General features: G+C 39.7%; 1 protein-coding gene across 1 annotated transcript in view; it reads left to right on the forward strand.

The window, feature by feature from the left end:
* The first annotated feature begins 856 nt into the window (after positions 1-856).
* Positions 857-27422, forward strand: part of BICC1 (BicC family RNA binding protein 1) — a 286170-nt gene continuing 259604 nt past the window's right edge. The window contains exon 1 of the mRNA XM_047071719.1: positions 857-1046. Coding sequence (XP_046927675.1) covers positions 857-1046 — 190 coding nt within the window. The remainder of the gene's footprint in view (positions 1047-27422) is intronic.

Here is a 27422-nt window from a genome sequence, read left to right on the forward strand (position 1 = left end):
AAATGACTCCTTACTCATCTCATTCAGGAAAATAAAAAACCCTTTCCTCACAATAAAGACTAAGCCCCTAGTCCGCTTCTCTTGCAGCTGGCCACTTTGCTGTGATGAGAGGAGTAATCCGGTTTTGAACTTCAGTGAAGGAATGAACTGCGTGTAAGCAATGACCACAGTGATGTCTGCAAGCCATGGATATTGTTTCTTCCGCTAGTCTTCTCTTTTCTCCCTCCTCCTGTTTCAAACTCGTGGAACCAACCGGGGCTGAGTTTCAGGGTGTAGTGTAAGTAAAAGGGGATCGTGAGGGCGCTTGGTGTGCGTTCAGAAGGTGTTGTGCTTAAACCTGACGAGTGTCTGTGCGTGAAGAACTATTAAAGTATGCGTGCGGGACAAGACTTGTGCAAGTAAGTGCAGAAAAGCGGTAGTGTGTACGTGGTGAGTGTGCGCGCGCGAGTGTGTCAGAGCGCCAGGGGCGGCCCGCCCGCGCGCCCGCCCGCCTCGGCTTCCCGTGGGCCGGCGGGGCCAATGAGCGCGCGGCGGCAGGGGCGGCGGGCGGGGAGGGGGCGCCGGAGCCCTGCGGATGGAGGCGCGGGCGGCGAGGCGCGTTCATTCCGCGCGGGCGTTGCTGGCTGGGGGAGGCGCAGTCACTGGCCTGGGATTGGGGCCGGGACTCGGGGTGGCGGGCGGCTCCCGGGGCTGGGATGCGCCGGGGGCTCCGTGGCGGCAGCGTTGGCGGAGGCGTCGGCGGCGGCCGGGGGACGAGCTAGCGCCGCGGCGCGGGGAGCCAGTCGAGCCGGGCCGGCGAGCGGAGGCGGCGGCGCAGGCAGAGCGGCGGCCGGAGCCCGAGCGCCGCGCGCCCACCATGGCCGCCCAGGGAGAGCCCGGCTATCAGGCGGCTCAGTCGGACCCGGGCTCCAACAGCGAGCGCAGCACTGACTCGCCCATGCCAGGTTCCGAGGACGACCTGGTCGCCGGGGCGCCCTTGCATAGTCCTGAGTGGAGCGAGGAACGCTTCCGCGTGGACAGGAAGAAACTTGAGGCCATGTTACAAGGTAGGCATCCCCGCGTTCTCCGACTCCCCGTCGGAGCCCGTACTCCTTCCCGGACATCCCTGTCCCGCGCCCAGCTCCCTACTCCAGCGACAGTCGACTTAGTTCCCCGGTCCCCTCCCCCGCGGAACTGCAGGACACCCAAGGAGTGAAGACCTCACGGGACTCTCCACCCTTCCACACCTCTCCGGTCTTCAGGCACCGGGATCCTTGTGCTAACTTGACCCGGCTTCAGAAAAGCCAAAGGCCGAGTTTGTACCGGCGCGCCCGAGTTGTGTTCTTGGATACTTTGGAGATGCCAACTTTAGTCCGGACACCCGGGCTGTGTCATCAGGACCCACTAGGACCGCACAGAGTATGCGTGACTCTATCCCCACTCGCTGATAGCCTTGAATTCTACCTCTGAGCCCCTCTCTGTTTCTCCTCTTGTCAGTATCCACTTCCTCCAGCTGAGGGGCCTTGTTTAGCTATTGGGAAACGCTGCCCGTGTCAGAATTTAAGATAGGAGTTCCCTCCCCTCCACCCTCCACGGGGCGGTAAAGAGGGGCCTGGATGGGGGTAAGCAGCCAGAGTGTGGGGATTGTGTCAGCTCAATGCTGCTGGGTTGGAGGACACCGTGTGTTCACCTCCTGACAGGCTTATAAAACAGATCCTGAGTTACACTCAGTTCATGAAAATCTTCCTGTACTATGAGTATCTGTCTTACACAATTTGTGTGTGTGTGTGTGTGTGTGTGTGTGTGTGTGTGTGTGTGTTTAATTACCTAGTTTCTCTGGGACTTTCCCAGGCACAATAGCTTTAACCATACCGGACTGGAAACAAATAGTGAGTTTTAATGGGATGGTTGGTTTCTCAGAGTGAATGCTAACATGTCCAAGGTCATTTTGACCTTCCTTAAAAATGTTAATTACTAGCCTACCTGTAAAGCCACCAATGTGGTCATTTCCCTTCTCCAGAAAAATAGAGTAGTTTGAATGACTGTGATTCTGTAGGGGACCAGGCATTAATTTGATTAAGGATGTATGATGGGTTCATTCAGTGGCTAGTACCCTTATATCATTAGAGGATTGGAGCTTTCCAACTATCTTTTGTGGCTTTGTGCATAACCTACTTTGACTTTATCAGTCAATGCATCACAACATGGAGATTTTTAGCCCTCCCTGGAGATTTTAGTCTCCCCAGTGGCTTTTAAAACAATTAAGCAGGTTATTTTAAGAGAGAACAACATATTTTCCAAGACAATAACTGCGTAGAAACAAACGGCAGGAGTGTTTGGCTGGCGATTGTGGATGAACTGCAAACTCATCTCCCTTGTTGCTTATTGTTATTGATAAACATCCCTAGTGCTTAATGTGTCTTTCTCTCTCGTTCTCTCCCCCGTCCCCGCTTTAAATTATATAATTTTCTAGAGAGTTACTTCTGTGATAAACTGTTCAAATATGGATAATGTATTGCAGATTTAGAAATTAAATTATAGTAGATTTGGAAATTAAAGTTGTATTTCAGTAATACATTTTATTTCATTTGTTCCCTGGTTCTTTTTCCTAGTTTCTGATTGTAAAACAAAGTATTAAGTTTATTCGTAAAAATATTGTGAGATTGTTTGGATCAAACTGATAGAGTACATACCCATCCTTTGACCAAGTTTCCAGTTTGTTTCCTACACGAGTGTGGAATGATGTGAAAGGTGGATCTTATAATAATACTATATCTTCCTTACCTGTTCACACAGGTAGTGACAGTGATGTTAGTTTCTAGGAAACCCTTGTGTATGACTTGAGCTTTAGAAGTGGCTTTCTTTTTTTTTTTTTTTTTTTTTTTTTGAGAGAGTGAAAGAGCAGGGTGGGTGGGGGGAGAGGAGGGGAGAGTGGCAGAGAGAGCGAAAAAGAATGAATCTTAAGCAGGCTCCATGCTTTGTGCAGAGCCAAACTCCGGGCTCCATCCTGTGACCCTGGCATCATGACCTGAGCCAAGATCGAGTGTTGGTCGCTTAAGTGACTGAGCCACCCTGGCTAGAAGTGGGTTTCTTTTTTGAATAAATTAATTTTTTCATTTTGAATAAAATGAAATATGGGTGATACATTTCTTAAATTTGAAGGCTATTCCCTTGTAGATATATTCTGACATGAGATGGTTTAAAATTGCTTCACAGAGATAGTTTCTTTTATAGAAAGTCCTAAAAGAGTTAATATTTATTCAACAATCTGTATATAATGAAATATTTACATTTCAGCCCCAAAGAATTCTTTAATGCTTGAACATAGCGCTTTGATTAGCTTCCTAGAAATCATCAAGAAGTGGATTATGCATTCTGAGAAAGTAAATTTTGAACACGTTTGACAATAGAACCTAGTGCACAGTGTACCAAGGCATTTTGTGATGCATGCTTCCTAGTGTTAAATTATGTAGAACTACTGTGTTTGAAGGAGTAAGACTGGTTTTCTGAACAAAACATAATCCTGTGTCTCTTTGTTTTAAACCAGATGATTATAGCAAGAGTGGGCAGTAGAATCACTCAAACCTAGATTCGAATCCCACAGACCTTGGGACAGTTCCTGGGCTTGCCTTTGTCTCAATTTGCTCATCTCTAAATGGGACTGATAATTAGTATTTCTTTTACGGTAGGTACTATGAGAATTAAAAGAGATATGCCTGATAAGCTAAAAACTTGCCACACTGTTGGTAAATAAGAGCTTAATATAGATTAGTTGCTTTTATTTTTATTAATAGTAAGTATTACAGCATGGATTCAAAAGATTTCCAGCACCTGTTATAATTTCTGACCTGTAGTGCAATTTCATATTGTAGAAGTAAAATATACACCAAGATAGGAAGTTTGGTAAGTCAACAAGTATTCCAATATTGTTAGATATTCTTGGGTGTAAAACTTTTCATTTGGAAAGTTCCAAATTAGTATTTGTCTGGTTGGATTTCTCATTGTGAATTTGGTTTGCCATTTTTCTTCCATAATTGCCTTAAAATAATGTGTAGAATTCCAGTTCAAATCAGGATAAATAAGATGATCTGTCTTTAAGTCTACATAGTGCAAATTGGTGATTATAATGCTTGGAATTTGTTTCTAGAGAGACTGTCCTGGGGGCAAGTTAATCTTTAATGGGTTGCATTTTTATTAGTAGAGAAATTCTTCTACGCAATGGACCAAAAATTCAGTGATGTTAAAATATGGGCAGTAGGGCACTGATCAAAGAAATTAAATACCATTCTTGGATGATCAGTGAATCTCAAAAGAATTGATACACATAAAAACCACCAGGCTGAAAATGTAGGGAAAAAATCAGTAATTTTTTTTTCTTTTCTTTTTTTTTTGGTTTAATAACTACTTTAGAACAGCCATGCAGAGTATCTGACATTTTTGTTCCAGTGTAAATGAAGATTATCAACTTTATTAGTCAATGGTTTTATAAATGGGAATTATTTTCAAATTTTTTTTTTTCAACGTTTATTTATTTTTGGGACAGAGAGAGACAGAGCATGAACGGGGGAGGGGCAGAGAGAGAGGGAGACACAGAATCGGAAACAGGCTCCAGGCTCTGAGCCATCAGCCCAGAGCCCGACGCGGGGCTCGAACTCGCGGACCGCGAGATCGTGACCTGGCTGAAGTCGGACGCTTAACCGACTGCGCCACCCAGGCGCCCCAATGGGAATTATTTTCAAGTTTAAGTTAATGGTCAGCCTTGGAATGGATACCATGGACAGCACTGTTTAATCATAAAGAAAAATTGTTTTTAATTTATTTACTAATTTTCAAAAATTAGATTTCATGCCTTGTGTGAGATAATAGTATTAATTCATTTAAGTCAAGGAAATGTGAGTTATAGTATAGAAAGATGGAGGAGAATGGTGTAAAGTCAGAAGAGTCAGAAATACAGTTTTGGTGTTTTCTAGAGACCCTGAGAGGCAAATGTAGAATTTGTATATTTATACTTTTCTCTCTCTTTCTGTCTCTGAGGCTGTTTTACATCTTACTGTTACACTTTTCTTTTTATGTTGAAAAACATAACACATGTGCCATATAATTAAAAATTCCAATAGGTGCCTGGGTGGCTCAGTTGGTTAAGCGTCTGACTCTTGATTTCAGCTCAGGTCATGATCTCCTGACTGGGTTCCTGAGATTGAGCCCCACATAAGGCTCTGTGCTGGTGGCACTGAGCCTACTTGGGATTCTCTCTGTCCCCTTCTCTCTCTGCCCTTCCCTCACTGGTACTCTCTCTCTCAATAATAAATAAACAAAAAAATTAAAAAAATTCCTACATATAGTTTAGAAGCATAGGCATTTTCAAAATTTCAAATCCCTTGTTTCATTATAGAAAGAATGGAGTGTTACAAGGTAGGAAATGTCCTGTTTTCATGAACTGAGGTTGACATCTGGTGGGCTTTTAGGATATTGCTGTTAAAGACTTTAAAAACCATGTTGCATTTTTACAATGATAGGCAAAATGGGAATCATTTACTTCTGCTTGCTTGAGTAGCAGAACTAGCCACTAAAACAGGTTATCACACATCATTGATTAAAAGTAAGAGCAGCATTAATGTTATTTCTTTAATTCAGCAAGTGAAATGAATCTTTAGTGAAGATGGTCTTATTTTTTAGATGTTTTGTGTGAGAAATACGAAGCACAAATATGTGAAAATTAGGGACTACTGAAAGGGAAGATAAATACGAGCTCAGCTGAATATAGTTTTCTAGCTAATGCTTGATTAAGGCTAACACAACAAGAGCAAATCTAATAACCTAATGAAGTTTAGTGGTTAAAAGCACAAGGCTCTGGGCCCAATGTGGATTTGAATCTCAGTGCTGCCTTCTAATAGGGAAATAGGGAAAATTCATCACCTTCACTCCTTTTTCTAAAAGGAGTTGTTAATAGTTCTTGCATCTTGAGGTGGTTGTGACAATTAAGAGAAAAAAGATGTATGTAAAACATTATAGGGCTGGAAGTGCTGAATAAATGGATAATAACTATTATAAACTGTAATTCATAAAATGAACATTCTTATATTGAAAATAAAAATCAGGTGTACTGGAAAATGAATTAAAATGGTCTTATGATAAATGAATAATCATAGCTATCTAAATATTATTGGCCTTCCTGGTAGCTCACAGTATGATGAGTATATTAGCTTCTTGTAAAGGTGGTTGAGTATATACTGAGTAAAATTATATTAGACATGAGTGTGAAATTCCAGATTTTGCTCAGGATGAGATGGCTTTACACCCTGTTTAGTTGTCCTTGCCTTAAGTATTTTTCATTTTTTGAAGGGTCCTGAGCCAGTCACTTCTGAAATTTTTACTAAAGAGTAGATGAAAAATCAATCTCCCTTCTAGTTTTATGTTGCTCTGAATTTGTCATTCGTTGGTATCTGGAAAGACACTTCTTTCAAAGTCTGTGTCTGGGCTTACATGTTCTATTTGCTCACTTGTAAAATGGGGGGCAGCAGTAGTCCTATCTTCTGGGAATGTTGTGGGCACTGAATGAGACACTGCATGTGAAAACCTTAGCCTAGTTCCAGGCACATGGTGCTTAGTAGGTGTTAGTGCAACAGCAGCTCTGTGCCCTGTGATGGATAAAGATTTCAAAACCTTAGAAAACAAATGCTTGCCAGTTTTGTTTGTTTGTTTGTTTGCTTGCTTGTTTTTTCAAAGCTGCCTGTAAGTCCCTTTTGTTTAGGGGAAGGAGAGATTTAATATTTAGGTGTAGTCTTTCTCCAATCAGAAAGTTAGGACAATTGCAGTGGAGTCAGAGAGCAGAACTGAAGGTTAAGATCACTTTATAAACAATGAAAATGTACATCAGTGGTTGTGTAGCTTGACAGTAAAGAGCTCAGGAGCTGCTGTTAGAGTGGCCCATATTGGGGTCTGCACTTTGCCTCTAGTAGGGTTCCTGTAAGGATAAAAGGAGATGGGTGTTAAGTCCCTGCCCTCATGGGCATCGAGGACACACACTCTCAGTAAACGCATGGACTCTCAGTAAATCTTAACTTTGTGAAGACTGGAGTTTTGGTGAAGTTGATCATTGATAAGTTAAAACAGAAAGGTTTGTCATATTGATGATTTTAATGGGTAGGAATGTATTTGGCTCTGACTAACAGAAAACTCAACACAGAGTGGCTTAAACAAGCCAGAGGTTTATTTTCTCCACCTAACACAAAACCTGGAGCTAAGAGGTCTCAGCCCTACAATAGTTGTCCCAAGGGCATCAAGGAGCCCAGCGACTACTCTCCTCACCTCCCCCCCCCCCCCCCCACTCAAGTGGCTTTTGGCCTCATTGTTGTAGACTGGCTATAGCTATGCCTGGAGGTGCATCTGGGGGTCTGTGCAGGGGAAATGAGAATAAACATTGTTTTCTATTTAAGATTTTGTCAAAGAATTCTCTCTCCTGAAACTTCCATCTGTATTTTTTTTGGCCACTCTTTGCTACAAGAGATGCTGGAATTAAAACTTTTTTTCCAGCTTTTCTAACCTAAGTAAAGGAGAAAGGGAACCAGAATGGATCCAACCCATTATTTCCCTACAGCGGATGAAGCAGGGGGAATTGTAGCAAAATACGAAGTTGTGATTGAAGCAGCAGAGGCTTGCTTGTATTTGGAGACTGGCCTGCATGGAGAATCCCTAGAGATTTAGATTATTTAGTGACATTATAGGTAGGTAGAGTTTCTTTCTTGGCATAATCCAGGAATAAACATGAATTCCAAAGACAAAATATCTTTGATCATATAAAGCTCTTCTCATCCTGCTACTGCTTTTACAAACAGGACCTAAGGCCACTAAGTATTGTAGCTTTTTCCTCCACTGTTTTCTCCATATCAGGTACTGTTTTTTTTTCTTTTTTTGATTGATAATTACACAACAGTACAAATGCCCATTTTCCCTTTTATTACCCAAGATATCCTTTCTCTCTTCCCTTTTCCTTCCTGCTTGTCACCCATCTCAAATTGGTTTTGGAATCGACAGGTTCAGTGTAGTTCATGTTTCTCTCCTTTTGGGTTTTTATAGATTGGTTACTGCAGTATTCCGGAATTTGTTCAGAAAGATTTAAGTCATTTTGGAGGCAGTTTGATAGTAGAATTATCATCAGATTTGTGCCACGTTTTGCTGTTTGAAATTTTCCAGAATGATGAGCTATTAAAATATACCAGTTGGCTCATTCTTGTTTATTCTGTTTATTTTAAATATAGTTCTTAAAAAATGCTTGGGATAACAGTGACCATATATATTCCTTTATGTAAGATGCTTAATAAACTACCAGGGATGAGGCACAATTGTAATGCTAACTTATAGTGGCTTTTGCTGTGCATGGGGATGACTTTGGCAAGAAACCCTTGTTTTGCTGCAGAAGCCACCAAATTTGATTTTTAATCCTTGTGGTACTAACATTTAGGGCAGTATCCAAAATGTATAAACCATTAATAGAAACATTTTGTAGATGTTATTTATACATTTGTAAATACATTTCCTGCCTCCCAAGCTACTAATAAATGTAGGCGATGAAAGCATTTAGTTGTTACCAGTATTAAATCGGTGCTGGCATATAAAAAGTGAATGCTCACTTTCTAACTGTAAAGTAGTTTTTCTGTTAAAATGAATAAGATAAACCAGACGTTAGTTTGCATATTGAGTTTATGTGAAGCTTAATTGCATCTCTTGGGTAGCAAGATGCTTAAATCTAGGATTTGAAAATTAGCCATTGCAGTTTTTTTTTCTCATTATGAAAGTAATGTGAACTTCTTATAGAATATTCGAAAGTACAAACAAATGTAAAAAAAAAAAGAGAGAAACCAAATGTCATTCCTAATCTAGCAATAACCACTGATAATATTTTGGGAATCTAGCAATAACCACTGATAGTATTTTGGGAATTATTTTCTGGTCTTTAAAAAATATGTCCACACGTAATTTATTTTTACAACAGATATTGAGTTCCTACTATATATCAGGTACAGTGTTAGGCTTTGGGGATGCAGACAAAACCAAGGTGAATATAGTCCCTACCCTTCTGTGTCTTGTGTCCCTTGCATTCTAAAGTGGGATCACACCCAGTTTTCACTTAACATTGTGTCATGAGTATTTTCCATTTCATTAAAGATTTTGAAGAGCATGGTTTTAAATGGATATGAACTATCCCCTTGACATATCATACTTTGCTTAAACATAGCATTTTTGTGTGTGTGTCTGGGAGTGGGAAGAGCCTAATGTTTTTACTCAGATTGCCCAAGATTCAGATCCTGGGCAGATTAATAATTCCTGCCCAGACCAGTAAATAACTTCTCTGAGCCTCAGTCTTCTTATCTCTAAAAGGGGGATAAAAGTATCTTCTAAGTTGTGAGGATTAGAAATACTGTGTGTAAAGCACCTACCAGTGCCAGATGCAGTGCATATACTCAAAAAATTGCAGATGATAAATATTAATACTGCTGTCCTAAACACTCTTGCCTAAAAATGTTTTTTGGATCCTTGATTATTCACATAGGAAAAACTCTTACTAGTGAAATTTTGGGGGTAAAGGGCATGGGCATTTTACGACTTTTTTTTTTTTTTTTTTCAACGTTTATTTATTTTTGGGACAGAGAGAGACAGAGCATGAACGGGGGAGGGGCAGAGAGAGAGAGGGAGACACAGAGGGAAACAGGCTCCAGGCTCTGAGCCATCAGCCCAGAGCCTGACGCGGGGCTCGAACTCCCGGACCGCGAGATCGTGACCTGGCTGAAGTCGGACGCTTAACCGACTGCGCCACCCAGGCGCCCCCTTACGACTTTTGATAAAGTTTGCAAAATTATTTTCCAGAAAAAGTTTCACAGGTTAGGCAAGAAGAGACAATAGATTTGCAGGATGTCTGCTCCTTGTGCTTGTGTTCTTACAACCTGGCTTGTTTGAGCTGATAGTGGTGAGAAATTAGGATGTAATTGAATTACCTATCTAGAGTTAGAGCTCTGTATGTTTCCTTCACTGAAAATTTTGAATGGTGTTTATTTTACTGGATTAACATGTCTTTGGATCAATAGTTCTTAAAATCTGTATGCATAAAAATCTGTATGCATAGAAAGGCAAACTCTGGGCCTCTCTTGGAGATTCTGATTGTGTAGGTTTGAAGATTGTAGTGGTGGTTGGAATCTGCATTTTGAAAAGAATCTCTTGTGAGTCTAATGTAGGTGATCCTACGACTTTGTACTCTTTGAGAAACATTGCTACATAGATGATGATGATCAGAATTAAAAAGCTCCAGATCTTTTCTTTCTTTGATTTCCTTTATGTTTGAAGCCAGTACTTTATCCATGTTAAACCATATTGAAGCATTTTAGTCTAGCATAATTTGTTACTGGCACACCATCGTTTACAGTGGCTTGTTGTAAGGGACTTGAGAAGAGCCCAAGCCTATATATTCCTTTGGGGGGGTATATTGTCTTTATTATTGCACAGGAGTCTCAGAATAAATTTAATTTTCCTACAGACTCCCATTAAGTTAGGTGTAACAGACACCTGCCTATTTAATATATTATGAAATAATCTAAAAGGACACATTTGTTGTTACAGAAGTTTAAAAAGCAATATGAAGGGAACTTTTTTTTAATTTTGTTTTTTTAATTTACATCCAAATTTAGCATGTAGTGCAACAATGATTTCAGGAGTAGATTCTTTACTGCCCATTTAGCCCATCCCCCCTCTCACAACCCCTCCAGTAACCCTCTGTTTTTTCTCCATATTTAAGGGTCTCTTATGTTTTGTCTCCCTCCCTGTTTTTATATAATTTTTGCTTCCCTTATGTTCATCTGTTGGTGTGTCTTATCTCATATGAGTGAAGCCATATGATATTTGTTTTTCTCTGACTAATTTCACTTAGAATAATACCCTCTAGTTCCATTCACATAGTTGCAAATGGCAAGATATCATTCTTTTTGATTGCCAAGTAATGCTCCATTGTATATATATACCACATCTTCTTTAACCATTCATAATTCGATGGACATTTGGGCTCTTTCCATACTTCGGCTATTGTTGATAGTGCTGCTATAAACATTGGGGTGCATGTGCCCCTTCAAAACAGTATACCTGTATCCCTTGGATAAATGCCTATTGGTACAATTGCTGGATCATAGGGTAGTTCTATTTTTAATTTTTTCAGGAACCTCCATACTGTTTTCCAGAGTGGCTGCACCAGCTTGCATTCCCACCAACAATGCAAAAGAGATCCTCTTTCTCCACATCCTTGCCAATGTCTGTTGTTGCCTGAGTTGTTAATATTACCCATTCTGACAGGTGTGAGGTGATATCTCATTGTGGTTTTGATTTGTATTGCCCTGATGAGGAATGACATTGAGCATCTTTTCATGTGCCTGTTGGCCATCTGGATGGCTTCTTTAGAGAAGTGTCTATTCATGTCTTTTGACCATTTCTTCACTGGATTATATGTTTTTTGGGTATTTTTTAAAAAAAATTTTTTTTTCAACGTTTATTTATTTTTGGGACAGAGAGAGACAGAGCATGAACGGGGGAGGGGCAGAGAGAGAGAGGGAGACACAGAATCGGAAACAGGCTCCAGGCTCCGAGCCATCAGCCCAGAGCCCGACGCGGGGCTCGAACTCACGGACCGCGAGATCGTGACCTGGCTGAAGTCGGACGCTTAACCGACTGCGCCACCCAGGCGCCCCTGTTTTTTGGGTATTGAGTTTGATAAGTTCTTTATAGATTTTGGATACTAAGCCTTTCTCTGGTATGTCATTTGCGAGTACCTTCTCCCATTCTGTTGGTTGCCTTTTAGTTTTGCTGATTGTTTCTGAAGGGAACTTTTAAGAATAAAAACAATTATCTCACTATCCTAATGGCTGTTTTCACTTTTCTGCCTTGAAAAGTAGTCTTGACATAGAATCCTTGACTATTTGCATAGAGTTTATGTAGTTCATGCTGTAGCATTAACTATTTTGTATTTAGCATTTAAGCTAATAATGTTTTATATTTCTTTTTGATTCTTTTCAGAATTAAAATTTTATAGTTGAATACATTTGGTCAAAAAAATTTTATAGACCACCTTATAGTAAACATGAATTACATTGCTTTTTTTTTTTTTTCCCTTTGGAACTGTATTCTGAGAGAAAAAAGTTGAGGAAGATGGTTACCGAAGAATAGTAGTGATTTTGAAAGCAGCAGCCAACTTTAATTAAGCACTTACGTGTGAGACACTGTTCTGGTTCTTTAGGCCTGTTCAGCAATCCCCACCTCTTATGCTACAATCTGTGAGATACCAGTGCTGTGGGGATCCGTGTTTTACAGACAGAAAGGCTATAATGAACCTTTTAAACTTGGGGCCTGGTTTCTTTTTGGAGTTTTTAGTGGATTTAGATACTCATTTTCTCCTTAGGGTTGTTGTAGAATTGAAGCTCTTATGCAGTGTGGAGACATACCACATCTGGATCTAAGATGAGAAACTGTACTCCAGAATAGGTTCATGTTTCCCCAGCTCCCTGCAGAAATGCAAAGGAATGTGGTGGTAGGCGCAAAGGTAGGTTAGAATTCTCAGTGAGAATGCATGTGTTCCAAAGCTCTGCCTTCTAGTAGCTTTGGTTAACTCTTCAGCTTTCTTCTTCATGAAACAGGGTAATCACATCTCTTTCCCAGGGCTGTGGTGAAGATTATATGATCATGTATACAAAGTTGGCTCACAGTTGTTCCCTGTACATCGCCTATATGTTTCAAATTCATCTCCCATTATCTCCAGCATCTAGTCCAGTGCTGTGTTTATAGAATAAATGACCCATGGTGGAGCTCGATTGAAAACTGTTCTATTTTGGGCTGTGGACCTGGCATTGACCTCCTGGAATTGGACTTTAAAGGTAGGGCATGTTCTTGGCCTTAAGAAATACCAACAGTTCTGCCTTACACAAGGAAGGCATAGTAATTGTCCACATGCAAGTTAGTTTTACTTTACCTTTATTCTAGGGACTGTGTAGAATCTTGTATGGTTAGTGATAGTATTTTAGTGAGAGTATTAAATGAGAATATGCAGAATAATTCAGGGAGGTTAATGTTGAATAATTTGTATCTGTATCTGATCTCAATTAATTTTATACATTGAAATTTATCAAGGTTAGCCTAATTATTTGCAGATACTGGATTATCTTTTTCTTACAGGAATACATCTTCAGATACTTGTTTAAACATGATTTTAAAGCATCTCAGATAAGAGACCATCCATTCTTGACATAAGTGGTCTTTTATGTTAGTTTGCTCATTGCACTAGGATACTCACTGAAGTCCTTTTGATTAGAAGGAAATAAACCATTCCTCTCAGAAGAGTGGGTTAGTCAGGCAACTTGAGTTCATGATCTAGTCTTGCCATTGACCATGTACAAATCATTTAACCTCTCAGGATTTTGGATTAGATGCCCCCTCAAATGCCCTCCAGTTTTAGTGTTCTGAGTCTTTTGCACAGCATACACTACAAGCCCAGTAGTGCCTGGCATGTGGTGTTGGAGGCTGAGTCTACATACATGAGTGGTTTGGGTACGATACCACACATGAGCTTTCACAGCAAATGGGGGAAGAGGGTACAATGAGGATGTTTGGAATATCTTGGTTTTGGAGGAGCAACTGCTCAAAAGACAGCTGACTGTGAGCTGACATCTTGGCAGTCAGGTTTACAGTGCCTATGGGCTAGATGTTAGCTAATTTAAGGTTTTTGATAGTAAGGTTTAAGGTTTTTGATTTAAGGTTTTGCGTTAGATGAGCAAAGGATATTGTATGCTTCCCTAAGTAGCATATTCTGGTCACATTTTCCTTCTCTGCCAAAATGTCCAATTATCAAGCTTCATGTGCCAAGATTTGCATATGTCATATAAACCACTAGAGAAGTATAGTAGGGGAATATAATAATGTTCATTAGAGTAAAATCTCAATTAAAAAGATATCTATCTGTATGTCCAAATTTTAAGTATTTTCAGAATTATTTTAATTGCTTGTTCATTATTGAGAACTAACACAATATTTCTCTTGTACAGAAGACCACCATAGCTTGTGTTGTTTATTTTTTGGGTTGGTCCCTTTATCATATTCTGAGCTTTTGAAGTACCATTTAGGCAAAATCAGTATTTTGGCAAGAAATTGTTATCTCTTGTTTTTTTTTTTTTAAAGGTTATTTTATCTTGAGAGAGAGAGAGTGCGAGCCTGCTCAAGTGGAGGAGGGGCAATGAGAGGGGAGAGAAGCCCAAGCAGGTTCTACACTGTCAGCATGGAACCTGACACAGGGCTCAATCCCATGAACCATTAGATCATGACCTGAATCCAAATCAAGAGTCAGATGCTTAACCCACTGAGCCACCCAGGTGCCCCTAGATATTGCTATCTTTTAAATTGTTTGATTATAATGATCTAATTTAAAAAGCCAGAAAAATATATGTTTAGCTTGAGTGTTGCAGGAGGAATCATATAATGGAATGTTTATTTTAATCCAGGGGGAATGCTTTTTTTAATTTTTTTTTAATATTGGTAAATGAAACTCAAGATTAGCATCAATCTAAAGTTTTAATTTTTATTTTTTTATGGGATTTATAATTTAGTGTAACATTGCTGGCAGTCATATTTTCACCTAAAAAGAAAGATTGCTTTCAAAAATATATTTACAATCAATGAATGGGCTTCTGAGATGCATTATCTATGGAAAATATGTTTGACCAAGTCAAAACATCTAGTCTTGAGCAACAAATATTATAAAAGTGGATTTGAATTTGAAGGAAGTTCTGCATAAATTATTAGCTTTCAAGCTTGTAAAAATTATCTTTTATTATAAATCATTAGGAATAGTGAGCCATCTGAAAAACCCAATGGGAAATTACTGTATGTGCTAAAAAAATCATGAGGTCATGTTATGAGACTTCACAAGTGAATAAGGATTTTTACCTTTAAGAGGAATACAGTCAGGTGGAAGAGAAGAAACCCACCTATACTCAATAACAGAAAAGTAGATCCCATGGAGTAAGGCCCTGCTTACATAATGTAAGCCTGGGGCCTTCTTAGCCTGGGGTCGCCTACCTCTGTCCCTCAAGGCTAGTACTTGTAGCAGCTAGTTTATTTGGGAAATAGTCTCAAGGAGAGGAGGTGAGGGAATAAGGAGAGTCAAATGGGGAAGAAGAAGCCAAAGCCAATACAATGATACATTATTGACTTGGGTACTTATGAGGGTGACTATTATTTCTGGTGAGTCCCAGAGACTACATCCCTAAATCACCCATCCGAGGGATTAAAAGGAGAAGCCATTTGTCTAAAAGTTTCTATCCCTCTTTCAAAAGGATTGAGGTTGCCCCATGAAGTTTGCCTTCTCAGAAATTCTAGGTTACATATGTGTGATACCTCTTGACCTTGCATGCATCCAACAAACTTCGAGAACAGGAAGTGATAAGTCTGTTTGGAGTAAGATTGAGATGAGGCACTATTAGCACAAAGTGGGTTTACACCTGCACAGAGTCATTAACTATAGCTGACTTGAGTCGGAGATGAAGTGTGGTGGAGGTGAGATGGTATATAACATAGTCTGTACAGTATAATAATTTTGTATATTTTAGGTGCAAAAAAATTCAGAAAGAGAAGTGGGTGTTTGAAATATGTTATACCTTTTCTAAATCAAAGACCAGTCTTCACTATAAATTTTTGATGACTGCTGTTGTGTATGTTTCCACTGAGTTTGTTATAATGTGACATTACAGAGATAACTGATCTGTTCTCAAAAAGATGGTGGAGTAGACAGCTCTAGAATTCACTCCCTTACAGAAACACTGACTTAGCAATATACAGTCCAAAAATCCATTATGAGAATGCTCAAAGACAGGAGCATCTGCATTGAAATGGGTCAGAGAAATGGTTTCATTTAAGCTCCATCAGCCCTTCCTGTAGGCCGGTAAAACTCGTAATTAAAAGGAAAAGCCCCATATGCTGCTTGTCCCTTGGAAGGGAAAGAGAGTAGTGGAACATGTATCCAATATCCCAGGGTTTTTTTTGGGGTGAGGGACTAGGAGGGGTTGGTTTATATTTTGCTTCACTTAGAGTGCTGATGGGGAACTGGCATACTTTGGATGCTGGGGGCTATTTAGAACCAAAGAGAGCTCAACTGTATGTGGTAGTGCTAGAGAATCTGCAGTACTCTAGCTAGACACCAGAAGGTGAAAGAGACTAACCCCCCATGAAAAAGAAACTGGAAAACCTCTGTAATTGGAAAATTACACACACAAGTCCATAGAATATGTATCCTTATAAAGTGTTTGAGAATCTCTAGCCAGGCTGATTGATGGAAGTCTTCCAACATACAAAGCCACTGGGGAGGTGGCTGCTTCTGTAAAGTGCAAAAATCACAACAAAAAAATATGGCAAATAACAAGGCACATGAAAGCAGGGAAACGTGGCCCAATCAAAAGAACCAAATAAATCTTCAGAAACCAACACTCAAGAAATAGAGATCTGTGAATTACCAATGAAGTCAAAATAATTGGCTTAAAGAGGCTCAATATGCTCCAGGGGAACACAAGTAAATAAACAAGTAAATAAAATAAGGAAAATAATGCATAAATAAAATGAAAATATCAACAAAAGAGGTAGAAACTAAAAAAACTAAGCAGAAATTCTGGAACTGAAAAAGTAGCTTAATTGAAAAAAATTTAGTAGAAGGGATCAATAGTAGACTTGATAAAGCAGAAGAAGAATGAGTGATCTTGAATACAGTTCATTTGAAATCAGAGGAATGGAAAGAAAAAAAATGAAAAGTGAAAAAAAAAGTCTTAGGGACTTATGAGACACTGTCAAATGGATCAATTTATACAACATCAGAGTTCCTGAAGAGAAGAGAGAGATGAGCAGAGATCTTCTTTGAAGACATATGCCAGGAAACTTCCTGAACAAGGGAAGAAATGAACATACAAATTCAAGAAGCTTAAAAGATTCCAACTAGGATGAATCTAAAGAAGTCCACACTGAGACATATTATAATCAAACTGTGAAAACTCAAGACAATCTTGAGAGCAGCAAGAGAGAAATATACAAGGAAAAATATATAAGGAAGCTCCTGTACAATTGTCTGCAGATTTCTTATCAGAAACATTACAGGCCAGAGTACTGAAAGAAAACCTCTCAAACAAGAATACTATATGTGGCAAAACTTTCCTTCAGAAATGAGGGAGAAATAAAGACTTTCCTGGATAAATAAAAGCTGAGGAAGTTCATGACAACTGGATATGCCTTACAAGAATGGATAAAGGGAGTTCTTCAAGTTGAAAGGAAAGGACAGAACATGAAAGCATGTATAAATATAAAGCTCTCTGGTAAAGAAAATACCTATAGAAGATGCACAAAAGAAGAAACGATAAAGGAAGCAAAACATGTCACTGTAAAAAAAAAAATCAATGAAACACGAAGGCAGCAAGAGAGGAAAGAGGGATAAAATACCTATAAGACATATGGAAATCAGTTAACAAAGTGACAGTAAAAAGTCCTTCCCTGTCAGTAATTATTTTATTTCACTTTAGTTAATTTTTAAGTGTTTATTTATTTTGAGAGAGAGTGTAATAGACTGCACATGCATGTGTGTGTTGTGAGTAGGGGAAAGGCAGAGAAAGAGGGAGAGAGAATCCCAAGCAGGCTTTGCACTGTGAGCATGGAGCCCATGTGGGACTTGATCTCAGGAACCATGAAATCATGACCTTGTTAGCCAGGAGTTGGACACTTAACTGATTGAGCCAGTAATTATTGGAGTCCCGTCATTACTGGAGTCAGCACTCCAGTAATTATTTTCAACATAAACAGATTAAACTCCCCACATAGAATGGCTGAATGGCTTAAAACAAAAAAAGGCCAACTATAGTGGTCTACAAGAGTTTACTGTAGATATAAGGACATACACAGGTCGAAAGTGAATGGATGGAAAAAGATATTCCATTGCAAATGGCAACCTAAAGAGAGTAGAGGTGACCATACTTATATCAGACAAAATAAACTTTAAGGCAAAAAATGCCCCAAGGGACCAAGAAGGTGATTATGTAAAGATAAAAGGCTCAGTTCCTAGGAAAATGTAACAGTTGGAACAGGAGGGAAGATGGCAGTGTAGGAGGATGCTGGGCTCACCTTGTCCTGATGATCACTTAGATTCCACCCATGTCTGCCTAAATAACCCAGAAAACCGCCAGAAGACTAGAAGAATGGACTCTCCGGAACCAAGCGTAGACAAGAGGCCCACGGAAGAGGGTAGGAAGGGCGGCGAGGTGGTGCACGCTACACAGACTGGCGGGAGTGAGCCAGGGCAGTGGAGGGGCAGCCTGCCTGGCAAGGCAGAGCCCCCGAGTCTGGCTTGCAAGAGCGGAGGGGCTGGACTGCATGAGTTCTGGCATCCAGTGGGACTTAACATCTGGAACATTATAAGTCAACAGCTCTGCTCGGAGAGTGGGAGGGCGAGAGGACCCCGGGAGGGAGAGGTGTTGAGCCCTGGAAGACAGAGCTCAGGTCAGTGGGGAACAAGGCACTGGCCAGCACCATCTCCCTCTCCCATCCCCCAGCTGAGATCCCAAAGGGAACCAGTTCCCGTCATTGAACTTGCTTGCACCATGCAAACACCCAACACTGTGCTTCTGTGGATCTATCCCTCCGATGGGTCATCCTCTCCTGGTGCTGTGGGGCCTCTCCCACAGGGGACCACCACAGCAAAGGGAGCGAAGCCTGCCCCTCCTGCCCCTGTGCACCTTGTGGATCCACCCTGGCTAATACACCAGATCCCACCAAAGCAGCACCACAAGCCTAGCAGTGTGCAAGTAGCCCAGACAGGGGCCACACCACTCCACAGTGAGTCCTGCTCCTGAGAAAGGGGAATATAAGGTACACACCAGTCTGACTGTGGCCCCAGCAGTGGGCTGGGGACAGACATTGAGTCTGCGGCCCCGCCCACCAATACAAGTTGTTCCAGACAGCACAGGGGAAGTGCCCTGCAGTTTGGAGCTACCACAGGGACTACCCAAAATGATGAAGTGGAAGAATTCTCCTCAAAAGAAATTCTAGGAAGTAGCAACAGGTAGCGAATTGATCAAAACCGATTTAAGCAATATAATGGAACAAGAATTTAGAATAATAATCATAAAATTAATCGCTGGGCTTGAAAAACACATAGAGGACAGCAGAGAATCTATTGCTACAGAGATCAAGGGACTAAGAAATAGTCATGAGGAGCTAAACAATGCTATAAAGGAGGTGCAAAATAAAATGGAGGCGACCACAGCTCAGATTGAAGAGGCAGAGGAGAGAATAGGTGAATTAGAAGATAAAACTATGGAAAAAGAGGAAGCTGAGAAAAAGAGAGATAAAAAAAATCCAGGAGTATGAGGGGAGAATTAGAACTAAGTGATGAAATCAAACGGAACAATATCCGTATCATAGGAATTCCAGAAGAAGAAGAAGAGAGAGAAAGAGGCTGAAGGTGTACTTGAACAAATCATAGCTGAGAAGGTCCCTGATCTGGGGAAGGAAAAAGGCATTGAAATCCAAGAGGCACAGAGAACTCCCTTCAGACGTAACCTGAATCAATCTTCTGCATGACATATCATAGTGAAACTGGCAAAACACAAGGATAAAGAGAAAATTCTGAAAGCAGCTAGGGATAAACACGCTCTAACATATAGAGGGAGACCCATAAGACTAGTGCAGACCTATCTACTGAAACTTGGCAGGCCAGAAAGGAATGGCAGAAAATCTTCAACGTGATGAACAGAAAAAATATGTAGCCGAGAATCCTTTATCCAGCAAGTCTGTCATTCAGAATAGAAAGAGAGAAAAAGGTCTTCCCAAACAAACAAAAACTGAAGGAACTCATCACCACTAAACCAGCCCTACAAGAGATCCTAAGGGGGATTCTGTGAGTGAAATGTTGCAAGGCCCGCAAAGTACCAGAGACATCACTACAAGCATGAAACCTACAGACATCACATTGACTCTAAACCCATATCTTTCAGTAATAACACTGAATGTAAATGGGCTAATTGCTCCAACCAAAAGACATAGGGTATCAGAATGGATAAAAAAAACAAGACCCATCTATTTTTCTGTCTACAAGAGACTCATTTTAGAGCTGAGGACACCTTCAGATTGAAAGTGAGGGGATGGAGAACTACCTACCATGCTACTGGAAGTCAAAAGGAAGCTGGAGTAGCCATACTTACATCAGACAAACTAGACTTTAAATTTTTTTTTTTCAACGTTTATTTATTTTTGGGACAGAGAGAGACAGAGCATGAACGGGGGAGGGGCAGAGAGAGAGGGAGACACAGAATCGGAAACAGGCTCCAGGCTCTGAGCAGTCAGCACAGAGCCCGACGCGGGGCTCGAACTCACGGACCGCGAGATCGTGACCTGGCTGAAGTCGGACGCTTAACTGACTGCGCCACCCAGGCGCCCCCAGACAAACTAGACTTTAAATTAAAGGCTGTATAACAAGGGATGAAGAAGGGCATTATATAATAATTACAGGGTCTGTCCATCAGGAAGAGCTAACAGTTATACATGTCTATGCGCCAAATACAGGAGCCCCAAATATTTAAAACAATCACAAACATAAGCAGCCTTATTGATAAGACTGTGGTAATTGCAGGGGACGTTAATACTCCACTTACAGCAATGGCTCGAGCATCTAGTCACAGGATCAATAAAGCAACAAGGACCCTGAATGATGCAGTGGATCAGATGGACTTGGCAGATACGTTTAGAACTCTGCATCCTAAAGCAACAGAATATACTTTCTTCTCGAGTGCACACGGAACATTCTCCAAGATAGATCACATACCGGGGCACAAAACAGCCCTACATGAGTATAAAACAATTGAGATCATACCATGCACACTTTCAGACCACAATGCTGTGAAGCTTGAAATCAACCACAGGAAAAGTCTGGAAAACCTCCAAAAGCATGGAGGTTAAAGAACACCCTACTAAAGAATGAATGCGTCAACCAGGCAATTAGAGAAGAAATTAAAAAATATATGGAAACAAATGAAACTGAAAATACAACAATCCAACGCTTTGGGACGCAGTGAAGGCAGTCCTGAGAGGAAAATACATTGCAATCCAGGCCTATCTCAAGAAACAAGAAAAGTCCCAAATACAAAATCAGACAGCACACCTAAAGGAACTAGAAGCAGAACAGCAAAGACACCCCAAACCTAGCAGAAGAAGAGAAATAGTAAAGATCAGAGCAGAAATAAACAATTTAGATCTAAAAAAAACTGGAGAGTCGACCAATGAAACCAAGAGTTGTTTTTTTATGGGAAAAATAAAATTGATAAACCTCTAGCCAGGTTTCTCAAAAAGAAAAGGGAGAGGATCCAAATAGATAAAATCATGAATGAAAATGGAATTATTACAACCAATCCCTCAGAAATACAAGCAATTATCAGGGAATACTATGAAAAATTATATGCCAACAAACTGGACAACCTGGAAGAAATGGACAAATTCCTAAGCACCCACACACTTCCAAAACTCAAACAGGAAGAAATAGAAAACTTGAACAGACCCATAACCAGCAAAGAAATTGAATCAGTTATCAAAAAACTCCCAAGAAATGAGAGTCCAGGCCCAGATGGCTTCCCAGGGGAATTCTACCAGACATTGAAAGCAGAGATAACACCTATCCTTCTCAAGCTGTTCCAAAAAATAGAAAGGGAAGGAAAACTTCCAGACTCACTCTACGAAGCCAGCGTTACTTTGAGTCCCAAACCAGACAGAGACCCAGCAAAAAAAGAGAACTATAGGCCAATATCCCTGATGAATATGGATGCAAATATTCTCAACAAGATACTAGCAAATCGAATTCAAGAGCATGTAAAAGGAAGTATTCACTATGATCAAGTGGGAGTCATTCCTGGGCTGCAGGGCTGGTTCAACATTCTCAAATCAATCAGTGTGATGCATCACATTAAAAAAAGAGAAAAGAACCATATGATCCTATCAATCAATGCAGAAAAAGCATTTGACAAAATTCAGCATCCTTTGTGAATAAAAACCCTCGAGAAAGTCGGGATAGAAGGAACATAAACATCATAAAAGCCATTTATGAAAAGCCCACAGCTAATATCATCTTCAATGGGGAAAAACTGAGAGCTTCCCCCTTGAGATCAGGCACACGACAGGGATGACCACTCTCACTGCTGTTGTTTAACATGGTGTTGGAAGTTCTAGCATCAGCGATCAGACAACAAAAGGAAATCAAAGGCATCAAAACTGGCAAGGATGGAGTCGAGCTTTCACTTTTTGCAGATGACACAATATTATACATGGAAAACCCAATAGACTCCACCAAAAGTCTGCTAGAACTGATACGTGCATTCAGCAAAGTCGCAGTATATAAAATCAGTGTACAGAAATCAGTTGCTTTGTTACACGCTAATAATGAAGCAACAAAAAGACAAATAAAGAAACTGATCCCATTCACAATTGCACCAAGAAGCGTAAAGTACCCAGGAATAAACCTAACCAAAGATGTAAAAGATCTGTATGCTGAAAACTATAGAAAGCTTATGAAAGAAATGAAGAAGATACAAAGAAATGGAAAAACATTCCGTGCTCATGGATTAGAAAAATAAATATTGTTAAAATGTCAATACTACCCAAAGCTTTCTACACATTGATTGCAATCCCAATCAAAATTGCACCAGCATTCTTCCCGAAGCTAGAATAAGCAATTCTAAAATTTGTATGGAACCACAAAAGACCCCGAATAGCCAAAGTAGTTTTGAAGAAGACGACCAAAGCAGGAGGCATCACAATCCCAGACTTTAGCCTCTACTACAAAGCTGTCATCATCAAGACAGCATGGTATTGGCACAAAAACAGACACATAGACCAATGGAACAGAATAGAGACTCCAGATTTGGACCCACAAAAGTATGGCCAACTCATCTTTGACAAAGCAGGAAAGAATATCCAATGGAAAAAAGACAGCCTCTTTAACAAATGGTGCTGGGAGAACTGAACAGCAACCTGCAGAAGGATGAAACTAGACCACTTTCTTACACCATTCACAAAAATAAACTCAAAGTGGATAATGGACCTGAATGTGAGACAGGAAACCATCAAAACCCAGTGGAAAAAGCAGGAAAAAACCTCTCTGACCTCAGCCGCAGCAATTCCTTGCTTGACACATCCCCAAAGGCAGGGGATAAAAGCAAAAATGAACTATTGGGATCTAGTCAAGATAAAAATCTTCTGCACTGCAAGGGAAACAACAAAACTAAAAGGCAACTGACGGAATGGGAAAAGATAGTTACAAATGACATATCAGAGAAAGGGCTAGTATCCAAAATCTATAGAGAAGTCACCAGACTCCACGCCCGAAAAACGAATAATCCAGTCAAGAAATGGGCAGAAGACATGAATAGATACTTCTCTAAAGAAGACATCCAGATGGCCAACAAGCACATGAAAAGATGCTCAACATCACTCCTCACCAGGGAAATACAAATCAAAACCACACTGAGGTATCACCTCATGCTGGTCAGAGTGGCTAAAATGAACAAATCAGGAGACTATAGATGCTGGCAAGGATGTGGAGAAACAGGAACCCTCTTGCACTGTTAGTGGGAATGCAAACTGGTGCAGCCGCTCTGGAAAACAGTGTGGAGGTTCCTCAAAAACCTAAAAATAAATCTACCCTATGACCCAGCAACAGCACTGCTAGGAATTTACCCAAGGGATACAGGAGTGCTGATGCTTAGGGGCACTTGTACCCCAATGTTTATAGCAGCACTTTCAACAATAGCCAAATGATGGAAAGATCCTAAATGTCCATCAACTGATGAATGGATAAACAAATTGTGGTTTATATACACAATGGAATACTACTTGGCAATGAGAAAGAATTAAATCTGGCCTTTTGTAGCAATGTGGATGGAACTGGAGAGCGTTATGCTAAGTGAAAGAAGTCATACAGAGAAAGACAGATACCATATGTTTTCACTCTTATGTGGATCCTGAGAAACTTAACAGAAGACTATAGGGGAGGGGAAGGAAAAAAAATTAGGGAGGGAGGCAAAACATAAGACACTCTTAAAGACTGAGAACAAACTGAGGGTTGATGGGGGGTGGGAGGGAGGGAAGGGTGGGTGATGGTATTGAGGAAGGCACCTGTTGGGATGAGCACTGGGTATTGTATGGAAACCAATTTGACAATAAATTTCATATTAAAAAAAATGTAACAGTTGTATGCACCTAATGAGCACCCAACTATGTGAAGCAAACATTATATTGACAGAAATGAAGGGAGAAATAGACAGTAACATAATGATAGTGGGAGATTTCAACACCCCACTTTCAGTAAGGGGATAGGTGAAACAAACTGAAGGTTAACAGGGAGCAGAGGATTTGAACAACACGATAGACCAATTGGATCTCATAGACATATATGGAACATTCCACCCAACAATAGCCGAATACACATTTTTCTCCAGTGTACCTGGAACATTCTTCAATATAGATCACATATTAGGCCACAGAACTATTCTTCACCAACTTAAGAAGAATTGAAAGCATACCAAATACCTTTTTCTGACCACAGTGGAATGAAACTAGATATCAATAGCAAAAGGAAAACTGGAAATTTCACAGAAATGTGAAAATTAAACAGCACACTTCTGAATGAATCAGTGGGTCAAAGGAGAAAACACAGGGGTAAGTGGAAATTATCTTGAGACAAATGAAAATGAAAACAATATAATAAAACTATGGGCTGCAGCAAAAGCAGTACTAAGAAGGAAAGTTATGATGATAAATGCATATATTGAACAAAAATTTCTGTTTGAGAGTCTAACAACTCAAGAACTAGAAAAAGAAGAACAAATTAAACCCAATTTTTAGCAGAAGGAAGTAAAGATTAGAAGCAGAAATTGATGATAGAATAGAAAAACAACAGAAAAATGACATTGAGTTGGTTCTTTGAAGATTTATGAATTTGAAAAGTTTTGGCTAGACTGTGAATAAAAGGAAACTCAAGAAAAATCAGAAATGAAAGGAGTTCTTACAGGTGATGGCACAGAAATAAATATGATCAAACAGGAAAACTGAGGAATTATATGCCAAAAAATTGGGTAACCTAGAAGAAATGGGTACATTTAGAAACGTATATTATCTACCAAGACTAATCATGAAGAAATAAAAAGTCTGAACAGAGTTATAACTAGTAAGGCGATTGAATCAATAATAACCTTACAACACGGAAAAGCCTAGATCCATACCAAACATTTAAAGAATTTAAAGAATTTAAAGAACTCTTCCTAAAATTTGAGGAGGTTGGAACACTTCCATACTCATTCTGTGAGGTCACCTGATGCTGAAATCAAAGATACTACAAGAAAAGAAGACTGTAGACCAATATCCCTAATGAATATTGATGCAAAGATCATCAACAAAATATTAGGAAACTAAATTCAACAGCATATTAAAAGGAGTATACGTTATGTCTAAGTGAGATTTATTTCTGGAATGCAAGAATGGTTTAACTTGTGAAAATCAATCTGTATAATATACAACATGAACAGAATGAAGGACAAAACCGATATGATTATCTCAAATGGGTAGTAAAAAGATTTGACAATATTCATCATTCTTTCATGATAAAAACATTCAATGAACTGAGAATAGAAGGAAATTACCTCAATGTACGGAAGGCCAAATATGAAAAGCCACAGCTAACATCAATCAGTGGTGAAAAACTTTCAGTTTTTCCTCTAAGGTTAGGATGCTTATTCTCACCACCTCTATTCAGTAAAGTACTGAATATCTTGGCCAAAACATTCAGGCAAGAAAAACAAATCAAAAGGCATCCAAATAGGAAGGGAAGAGGTGACATTATTTCTGTTGCAGATGACATGATCTTATATATAGAAGGCCTAAAGATTCCACACACATGAAAACTGTTAGAATAAATGAATTCAGCAAAGTTGTAGGTTATGGGATGAACATACAGACATAAATTGCAGTTCTGTACAATGACCAATCCAAAAGACAGCTTCAAAAGAATAAAATACTTAGGAATAAACTTAACTGAGGAGGTGAAAGATTTTCATATTGAGAACTACAAAACATTGCTGAAAGAAAAATCAAAGAAGACACAAATAAGTGGAAAGACGTCTTGTATATATGATTGGAAGACTTAATATTGTTAAAATGCCCTACTACCCAAAGTGATCTACAGATTCAGTGCAAATGCTATTGAAATCTGTGTCATATTTTGCAGAAAGAAGAAAAATTCTAAAATTCATATGGCATCGTAAAGGACCCCAGGTCATGAAATCAGTCTTGAAAAAGAAGAACAGTTGGAGGCTTTACACTTCTGACTTCATATTATAAAGCTACAGTAATCAAACAGTATGGTGTTGGTATAAAGACAGACATATAGACCAAAAGAACACCATAGGGAACCCAGAAGTACACCTTCCCTTATATGGTCAAAAGATCTTTGACAAAGGTGCCAAGGGTACATGACGGGAAAGGATAATCTCTTCAACATGTATTGTTAGGGAAACTAGAGATCCACAAGCAAAAGAATTAATTTTGGGGACTTACCTTACACCATACACAAAAATTAACTTGAAATGGTTCAAAGACCTAAATGTAAGACCCCTAAAAGAAAATATAGGGGAAGGGCTTCATGTCACTAGGTTTGGCAAGTATTTTTGGATATAACACCAAAAGCGTAGGCACCAAAAGCAGTAATCGACAAATGGTGTGATATCAAACTTAAAAGCTTCTGTGTAGCAAAGGGCACAATCAACAGAGTGAAAAGGTACCCTACAGAAAGGAAGAAAGTATCTGCAAACTGTATATCTGATAAGGGATTAATACTCATATTATAGAACTCCTGCAACTCTGTAACAAAAAATAAAATTGTTAAAAAATTGATAAAGGTTTTGAATAGCCATTACTCCAAAGAAGATATACAAATGACCAACAATCATGAAAAGATGCTCAACATCACGTAATTATTAGGAAAATGCAGTTTAGAACCACAGTGAGGTATCACCTTACAGCTGTTAGGATGGCCATTATCCCCAAAGCAGAAAATAACAAGTGTTGGCAAAGATGTGGAGAAATTGGAACCCACGTGCACTGTTGGGAATGTGAAATGGTGCACATGGAAATATAGAAAATAGTATGATGTTTCCTTGTCAAATTAAAAATGGAATTATCATATGGTCCAGCAGAGCTACTTTTGCGTATATATATAAAAGAATTGAAAACAGCCATTCAAAGAGATAGGTGAATATCCATGTTCATTGGAGCATTATTCACACAGTAGCCAAGAGATGAAAGCAACCTAAATGCTCATCAATTGATAAATGGATAAAGCAAATGTGGTGTAT

This window comes from Lynx rufus, unplaced genomic scaffold (genome assembly GCF_022079265.1).
Source record: "Lynx rufus isolate CCGP_SWC_20201006 ecotype Redwood Valley unplaced genomic scaffold, mLynRuf1.p SCAF_11, whole genome shotgun sequence".
In the NCBI taxonomy this organism is placed as follows: Eukaryota; Metazoa; Chordata; class Mammalia; order Carnivora; family Felidae; genus Lynx; species Lynx rufus.